Source organism: Phocoena phocoena, chromosome X (genome assembly GCF_963924675.1).
Source record: "Phocoena phocoena chromosome X, mPhoPho1.1, whole genome shotgun sequence".
Taxonomy (NCBI): Eukaryota; Metazoa; Chordata; class Mammalia; order Artiodactyla; family Phocoenidae; genus Phocoena; species Phocoena phocoena.
The window spans coordinates 13,519,745-13,529,136 of NC_089240.1; the positions used below are offsets into that span (position 1 = coordinate 13,519,745).

Here is a 9,392-nt window from a genome sequence, read left to right on the forward strand (position 1 = left end):
ATTTGGTCCCCAGGTGTCCTAGTCTCTGTACCCCCTCACCATCCAGGGCATTAACCTGTGAAAGTGAGTTCCCCTAAGTGAATATGATGTGCTGTCTCATTGCAGAACAGCACACCGTAGTGTGTCATGTTGCTTTTTTTTTTTTTTGCGGTACGCGGGCCTCTCACCGTTGTGGCCTCTCCCGTTGCGGAGCACAGGCTCCCGACGTGCAGGCTCAGCGGCCACGGCTCACGGGCCCAGCCGTTCCGCGGCATGTGGGATCTTCCCGGACCAGGGCACGAACCCGTGTCTCCTGCATCAGCAGGCGGACTCTCGACCACTGCACCACCAGGGAAGCCCTGTCATGTTGCTTTTTAATGCAGCCTAAGATTTCCTTAACTCTTCTAGCAGCTGCAGTGTACTACTGTTTGCACAACTAAACTTGTGGTGGTCTTTGACCCTTTATGAACCATTGTTAGGTCAGGTCTCCCTCCTGTGATCTACTTCCAAGAGAAAAAGACAGTTATGGGAATTCCCTGGCAGTCCAGTGGTTAGGACTCAGCACTTTCACTACCTGCCTTCAATCCCTGATCAGGGAACTAAGATCCCAAAAGCCATGGCGCAGCCAAAAGAAAGAAAGAAAAAGACAGTTATGAGGCCTCATGATTATGGGAAGTGCTGCTGGGCACATAGTAAGAACTTAACAAGTAAGAGGTCATTTTTCCTGTGACCATCTGTTTTGGCCAACAACTTGTCTTATTCATCCCTGAATCCCCCCAGTACCTAGCATAAGGCCTGATGCATGTGGCATTCGGTAAATATTGGTGGAATTAATGAAAGAAAAGATGAGTTGTATCTAGCTGCCTATCATCTTGTTACCTGACCTAGCTTGTGTAGATAATCGTGCATTTTGCTTCTGTCACTTAGAAAGCTAGCTCCCTGACCCAGCTCCACCATTCTTAGATGTGACAACAACGTGTTCTGATGTCCTATCTAAGGCCAGCCCTGTCCTCATTCACAAACCTGAGTCTCAGTATTATTTTTTCTGTTCTCACTGGTTTTCTTCTACTCCTTCAAAGTCTTTTTCTGTCATGCTTTCTTTCTCGACTCTCTCGGCTTTCCTTCTCGACTTTCTCGACTTTCCCTTCCATTCTAAGAACCTGCATCCCTTCTATTAAACCAGGGGGTAGAGAGGCATTCTCCTACCCTTTTGTCCTCTCTACTAGCAAAGCATTTTTAGAACATAAAATGAGGCACAAAAAAAAAAGCCACACGTCCTCCGCAGGTCACCAAAGCTGTTCCTTGGCTGTCCTTGTTTTGTATTGTTGTTGTTGTTTTGGGAGGGGGTGTTTTTTGTTGAGTCATGTTTTGTCTTCCACCTTGGAGATTTTTACTTAATTACTCTGAGGTGAGCACAGTCATCAGTGTTTTTTTTATTATTTTGAAACAATCAGAAACTTATGGAAGGGTGGCAAGTACAGTATAAAGAACTTTTTTAATGAATCCTTTGAGATCTGATACCCCATCACCCCTGAAGCTTTAGTGTGTATTTCCTACAAACAAAGATTCCCTACATAATCAGAATGTAACTATCCCAATCAGGAAATGGTCACTTAATGCCTTATTACTGTCTAATTCTCAGACCCTGTTCAGGTTTTACCATTTGTCCCAATAATATCCTTTTTAGCAAAAGGATCCACTTCAGACTCACATGTTGCATTTACAGTAGTTTTAGTGTCTCATCAGAGTCTCCTTGAGTCTGTTGCATCCTGTCAGGCGGCACGTATTGCCATTTTGTTCCACTACTGTCCACACTTTGGTCACTTGATGAAAGTGGTGTCTGCCAGCCTTCTTAACTATAAAGTTACTCCTTTCCTCTATGAAATTAATAACTATTTTCTGGGGAGGTACTTTGAAGTTCTGTGAATATCTCATTTCTCCTCAAATTTTCCATGGATTCATGTATTTATGTATATCTCTGTGGACTCATGGTCCTGTTTTATGCAATGGGTATAATCCACTGCTATCGTTATTTATTTTGATGCTCACATCATCACGTATTTGCCAGTGGAAGCCTGTTCAGGCTGGCTTCTGTGTCCTTTTGACTCATCCCCATCATTTTTTTTTTAATTTATTATTTATTTATTTATTTATTGTTGGCTGTGTTGGGTATTCGTTGCCGCACGTGGGCTTTCTCTAGTTGCGGCGAGCGGGGGTTACTCTTCGTTGCGGTGCACGGGCTTCTCATGGCAGTGGCTTCTCGTTGTGGAGCTCGGGCTCTAGGCGTACGGGCTTCACTAGTTGTGGCACGTGGGCTCAGTAGTTGTGGCTCGCGGGCTTAGTTGCTCCGTGGCATGTGGGATCTTCCAGGACCAGGGCTCGAACCCACGTCCCTTGCATTGTCAGGCGGATTCTTTTTTTTTTAATTAATTAATTTATTTATTTATTTTTGGCTGTGTTGGGTGTTCGTTGCTGCGTGTGGGCTTTTCTCCAGTTGCAGCGAGCGGGGGCTACTCTTCGTTGCGGTGTGCGGGCTTCTCATTGCGGTGGCTTGTCTTGTTGCAGAACACAGGCTCTAGGTACGCAGCCTTCAGTAGCTGTGGCACATGGGCTCAGTAGCTGTGGCTTTGGGGCTCTAGAGCACAGGCTCAGTAGTTGTGGCTCGCAGGCTTAGTTGCTCCGCACCATGTGGAGTCTTCCCGGACCAAGGCTTGAACCCGTGTCTCCTGCATTGGCGGGCGGATTCTTAACCACTGTGCCACCAGGGAAGTCTCCCTATCATTTTTTGAGCCCTTCCTTTCTGGCATGAGATAGTCCTCCAGGCTCACCGTGTTCTTCCCCTGCTGTAACCCTAGAATTGGCCATTTATCCAAGGAGTTCTGGTTCCTTTTAGTGGAAAGTGGTGTTTAGAAACTAAAGTCTAAGCATTAGGCATGCTCATGGTTTTTGGGGTGTCACTCCTCCTTGGCCCACTCAGTGGACAGAGCTAGTGTGCTCATATACACACACATGGACTTGTTTGCATCTCTCTCAAATGAAAACCATGTGTTCACAGTGATACTTCACAACAGGGATCATTCTAGAGTTTCTCTTTCCATGATTGTAACTCCCTTTTCTGATGGTGAGAAACCTGGTTTCCACTATCCTTAATATTTTTCCTTAAGCAATCAATCCCCTTGCGAGTGACCAATCTTCCTTTTGCGCCACCACCCACTCCCGAGCTCAGACACCCTCCTCTCTCTGCTCAGGCTCTCACTCTCCATTCCAGGCCGCCCCCGTATGGATACTTACCTTACCCCTCTTGGGCACCAGCGCCCCACCCCAGGTGACTAATGTGCAGCCATGTTTGAGAACCACTGGGAGTTCTCAGGTTGAACTGCACTTCAGTCGTTTCTTTAATCAACCATCTTCCACCTCATTGCTAACTGCTACTGATTGCTAGTTATTTGCAAGCTACCAGACATTTCCTCTCATGAAGAGCAACACCCACAATACTTTATTCTCACTGCTTGAAAGCGTTTAATCCTTCGGTAAACAGCAGACAGGTGGTGGAGCCCCGGCTCTGCTTCCGTCTCCCAGGTTGCTCATGGTGCTTTGAAAGCAGTACCCTGTTTTCCTCTGCTGAGGGCAGTGTTGGTATTAAAATACCAAAAAACACTGAGGTTTCGTTAGTGTTCTGTAAACTTGCCTTTTGCTGCTGTGGAGAATTTAGCTATTCTCTTTATCCTGTTATTCAGCTTTCAATTCAAAATCCAATGAGAATTTCATCTGAGCCTCATTCAGATTTGAAAATGTCCCTAAAAGTCATCTGTTCCCATCTCCACTGCAACAGCTAAACCCTGCACGCACTTTATGCATGCCTTCTCAAATGTGTTGTCGTTTATCTTTGAAAGTGTGAAGGAAGAAGTGTTTTGGAGGAACTACTTTTACCGCGTCTCCCTGATTAAGCAGTCAGCCCAGCTCACGGCTCTGGCGGCCCAGCAGCAGGCTGCCGGGAAGGAGGAGAAGGGCCACGGCAGAGAGGATGAGCTGCCACTGACAGGTATATCCAGAGAAGATGTCACTCTGTGGGAAAAAAACAAAAGAGTTACTTTTAAAATAGTCTTCATTTAGAGATTCTCATGAGCTTGTCATCGTGTGTATACCAGAAATGTCATCGTCATCTTAGGGAAAGTTCTTTTCTTTCCAGAGAAAATGCTCATTCTTCCCTTGTTGCCCTCTCTCTGACCCTGCTCACCGTCTTCCCCCAGCTTTCTTTTACTTTGCTGTGTTTCTCTCGTTCTTCGGGTTTTTTATTTCTTCCTTTTTATTTCTCCCTCCGTCACCAGTCGTCTTCCCATCTCTCTCCTTGCCCTTTTTATACCTTCTGTTCCCCGCTGACTCAGTTCCCTGCTCTGCTTCATTTCTCAGTCTTCCATTCAGCCTGCTCATTTCCCCAGTGCTCCAGTCTGCAGAACAGAGCTAAGATATCCAGCCTGGAGCTAGACACGAGTCACTTACACATGTGACTCTTCCTTATTCTGACAGTTTTACCCCTGGTTTTGGGGGAAAGTGGTTTATAATATCGGCAGTGATTTAATACCTATAATAAAAGTTGAAACAAGATATGTATCTTGTGTCACATTTTTAACGTTGAATGAACACCTGCTGTGTATAGGTACCCGTTATAACTGGAGACTTATCCGTTCATGGAATTTTACATGATTACACAAAACAATGTGGCCTAAGGCACAGGTCATACGGACCACTAGGAAGGTACCTGACGCTGCATTTAGGGTCAGAGGAATGTCATGAATCTGCTCTACACAGTACCATTTGGCATTTTGCATGTAGATGTTAATATGAATCCCAGGTGTCTCTCCTTCTTTAGTATTCCTTCTTTATTACTTTTATTGGAAAATGCCATTTTAACCAATACTGCCCGTGTATCAAGATGGGCTTAAGACAGGATTCAGTAAAGCCCGTCTGTGGTTAGGTTGAGAAGATAGAAGATGCAGCCTGTGAGGAAGAGGAGCCACTGTGCCTGAGCGTTACATTTTACTTTGTGAGAAAAGGAAAGCTTGATAAATAGCTTCATTCTCATTATCCTAAAAGAAAGAGCAGAACTATTCTTCAGTGCATTTTGCTAACACTGAAGTCAAAATTTATTTCCTGCTGGAAATCTTACATAAGGGGTATTGAATATGATGATACATATTAAAAAGATCCCCAAAAGAAAGAGGCTGAGATGGTTTCATCTGGGTAGTTCTTACTGCAGAAAAACGGAAAGCAGAACATTAAAAGCTAATTTCTGTAAATTATTTAGTATGATCATGCTTGTGGATAATTTAGTTGTTGTTATAATATGTATTCAGAATTGAATCAAGCAATTCTTGTCTCTTTTGTTCTCACTTCTTAGAGGCAGTGCGGCCCAAAACGCCACCTGTTGTAATCAAATCTCAACTTAAAACTCAAGAGGTAATACAGTTTTACATTATACCTAGTAGCTGATGTCTGGAAATGAAGTAACTCTGTGTTGACTATCTCAGATACCATTTCAAAACTACTTATGAATATGGGTCTTATCTGTTCTGAAGAAGAGGGGTCCGGTACTTGAAGAGTTAAGGACCTACAGCTGAGACCTGAGACGATTCCCTGGCCTCAGTAGTTCAAGATGTGCTCGTCAGGGATGGGACAGAACGATTGGAGTGCTCCAGACCATGAATGAGCGTAGAGATTCAGGTGGTAGCTCAGGTGGTTACCGAGCCAGTGTGCAGGTTAGGAGGTGGAAAGCAGCAACCATCTGACTAGCAGAGGAAGGAAATGAAAATGAGGCTGCATTAAATTGTGAGATGACCATAAACACGAGCTCTAGTCTCTATATGTTGCTTCAAAAACCATTTCCAGAGCTCATTTGTTGCCTTTCAGGATGAAGAGGAGATTTCTACCAGCCCAGGTGTTTCTGAGTTTGTCAGTGACGCCTTCGATTCCTGTAACTTAGATCAGGAGGACCTGAGGAAGGAAATGGAGCAGCTGGTGCTGGACAAAAAAGAGGAGGAGACAGTCGCGCTGGAAGGTACAGAGCCAACGACATCACCGTTCCTGTCGCCAGTGCCGAAGCTGACCATAGAAAATTGTTATTCTGGAGCAGATACACAAAACTGTGTCGTAACTTTTGCATCAAAACTGCTCCTCTGTTCCCCACTAGAAGGTGGATTCTAGCACACGTGACCTCATCTCCTGTCCCTCTGCCCTTCTAAGCACAGAGGCTTAGAAAGGAGAAACAGATCCAGAGAGGTTAAGTGAGTCTTCCAAGGCGTCTCAGCCCTGAGAACACATGGCCAGGAGCGGGCAAGAAAGCAGGCACACCCCTTCACGTGGAGATGCTGCCCTGCGGCCTTCTGCTTTCAAAGCTGCGTCCTGCTGGGGTTTATACTCTAGGTAGAAGACTCTTTTCCCAGCTGCTGTGTGCCACTGGCACATCGCCTCTGGGAAGGAGTGGGCTGCCTTTAAGAAACCAAATTAGCTTAAAAACTAAGGTAATTTAGAAAAAAAGTGCAAGTGATGGGACTGCGTTCTTTGGCACATCAGGACAAATTACTGGCTTTCTACTAGATAACAAGCAAAGGCTTGGGCTAATCATCATTCATGAAGCCTTCAGAGACTCACCATCGCGGAAGCCAGCTGTTCCCACTGTTGTGCAGAAAGCACTGGTGAGAAAGCTGACCTCCCAGAGGTGAACCGCCTGCCCACGTGCACACTGCACACTGTGGAGGGACTCTGCAGGAGAGAACTGCTGGGGGAAGCGGCTGGTGGGGGAAAGAGAAGCGAGTGGGGAAGTGAAAATCTGGGCTCGCTCCCCCCAGGCCCCTTGTACCCCATCTATTTTCTGATACGATGGCTGCTGGCCACCGCGGAAGGAAGGCGGGCATACGCCCCGCGTGCAGCAGGCAGTAGCTCGAGCAGGCTATGCCCTGCTTCCCTTGCTGGTGACGACTAGTAGCACAGAGCCCACGGAGACTGGAAGGAAGCCTGGTCAGGATTCACGTGGCATTGGCTGGCCGTTCAGGGCAAGCTATTCTTTCTTTGAATCCCTGCCCTAGTGATAATTCGGACCACTTAATATTCTTTCATATGTTAGTTGTCTTGGCCCCCCCCAGCTAAATTGTAAGTTCCTCAAGGGCAGGTACACCTTGTCTTTTTATCCCCTACAGCGCCTAAAGTAGAGCTTAACACCCAGTAAGCACCTAATATTCATGAAATCGGTGTTTTGCTACACAACATGGTCACTGCTATAAAAAAATTGAAAACATTTGGTTTTTCTTTTCTCTATAGGTACTAAGTTTAAGGTTTATTTTTACAAGATGAAAATGAATTTTAGCTTTTACTTTTTAAATAGCTGGTTTGTTTTCTGGCTGTTTTATAACACTACATAGCAGATGCCTTATCCTATATGTATTTGCATACACCCGTATGTTGAGCGTCCAAGTGGCAAGTTGCAGCTCTAAATCTCACCGGTGTGAGAGCTCAGGTAGAACCCACATGGGGGGCCAGGCCTTGGCGAGAGACTGCCTGACTTCAGGTCCTGGTGTCTTTTGCCACTCGTGGGAGACCACTAAGCACAGACTGTGGAGCCCTGCAGATGTGGTTCCATCCGTATGTCTGTCACTGTCAAGCTGTGTGACCTTGGGCAAGTCACTTAACCTATAAGCCTCCATTTCCCCATCTGTCAAATGTGTATAACTGTATCTTTGGTCCACGTATTGTTCTAAGGATGAAAAGAGTGATATGTAGAGAGCACTTAGCCCTAGGCCTGGCTGAGTGAGTGCTCGAGAAATGTTAGCTATTTTTGCTACCATCATCATCACTGGTAGTGGTAAAAATTAATTTGCGACCAAATAGTAATTATCAATTATCCATTTAAATAGAAGGAAAATCAGAGGCCTAGGTAAAGAAAAATAACATGCAAAACTTACAACATCTGATACCTTTGCTTCTACATTTAATAAGTTTATCTTTCTAATCATATTAGTTAAAAATCTGTTCAATTTTTCTGAGCGCACACAGTGCTGAAGGCTGACACAGTAAATATTTCCGTGGTAGGACTTACACAGGTAATTATAGTGGACTGCATTGTTAAGACTGGCATTAAAAATTCAGAATCTTTTTTTTTTTTTCTCATTGTTTCTTTTAGAGGATTCTGCAGATTGGGAGAAGGAACTACAACAGGAACTTCAGGAATACGAAGTGGTGACAGAATCAGAGAAACGAGATGAAAACTGGGATAAGGAGATAGAGAAAATGCTGCAGGAAGAAAATTAGCTGAAACAAAAGAATAATCCTTAACATTCTGCAACTGACATTAAATTCTAGATGCTGACACTCGCTGAATCAGAAGGCACAAAAGAGTATGACTTTATGAAATTCAAAATTATCCTTTTTTCAAGCTGAAACTTGCCTCTTCTACTTAAGAAAAAGTACATAGGACAGTTATTCTAATAATCAAAAAGGGATGTTTTATGTAACATTTCTTTAAATCTAGTTGGAGGTGTTCTTGTAGTCAGTACAGACATCTTTGTCACAGAAACACAAGTAAAATTTTAGAGTTCTGTTTTCCGTGAGGTCAAAAATAAAATATATTCTTCAATTGTGGTTTTCTAAACATTTGTACTTCTTGTTGCATTTTTGTTGATACATATGCGTTAAAGTACCTACTTAATGGATTGATAACTATCAAAATGACCAAATGGTACCAAAGAACTTAAGAGGAAGCACTTTCAGAACTGTTTTCTTGCAAGTATTTTCTAAAATTCCATCTGGAAGCCAAAAGATAAAATAATTATGTTGATTATAATGATATAAACATCACTCAGTTTGACATTGAGAAATACTGTTTCTCAAAAAATATATATTTGTTTTTCTTTGGGGTCTTTTTTTTTTTTAATTATGCCACATTTAGTAACGTTTTCCTAAATTTCACATCGTGCTTTTTGTAGAAAGCAGGGTCTTTCATCCTTTTAGTGTTGATGACTGTCAGAACGCTGTTCACCTTAAAGTCTCATGTTGTTTAAATCGTCACCACATATAAATGTTTTTGCTTTTTTTGTCTTAATTAAACTGTCAGTCTTTATAAAATTGTGTTCTCTGAATACAACTTTTGGAACTTCATTGATCAATCCTGCCTGCATTCTGCTGTAGCAGCACGACCGTTCATAGAACGTGGTTACTTGAAAAGGACAGATGGCTGAACATCTGAACACTCCACGGCGTTTGCTTCCCGAACCTTTCGGATTTTTCAAAGAGCCTTTATTTCATAAAAGGGAGTAGAATTAAGACAGTTCTTATAGGGAACATGTACTTATTTATAGTCTTGACCCCATAAAAATTAGTCTATGGTCCTCTGGCAAAGATATAGTCAACAAGAGAATTGGGTG

The 9,392-nt window shown here is 43.5% G+C and overlaps 1 protein-coding gene across 2 annotated transcripts in view; it reads left to right on the plus strand.

Moving 5' to 3' along the window:
- Window positions 1–9,093, plus strand: part of SYAP1 (synapse associated protein 1) — a 32,145-nt gene extending 23,052 nt beyond the window's left edge. For both annotated transcript variants that reach the window (XM_065900456.1, XM_065900457.1), the window contains 4 exons: window positions 3,873–4,021; window positions 5,378–5,436; window positions 5,887–6,034; window positions 8,153–9,093. In XM_065900456.1, coding sequence (XP_065756528.1) covers window positions 3,873–4,021; window positions 5,378–5,436; window positions 5,887–6,034; window positions 8,153–8,280 — 484 coding nt within the window. In that variant the 3' untranslated portion in view covers window positions 8,281–9,093. The remainder of the gene's footprint in view (window positions 1–3,872; window positions 4,022–5,377; window positions 5,437–5,886; window positions 6,035–8,152) is intronic.
- The last annotated feature ends 299 nt before the right edge of the window (window positions 9,094–9,392 follow it).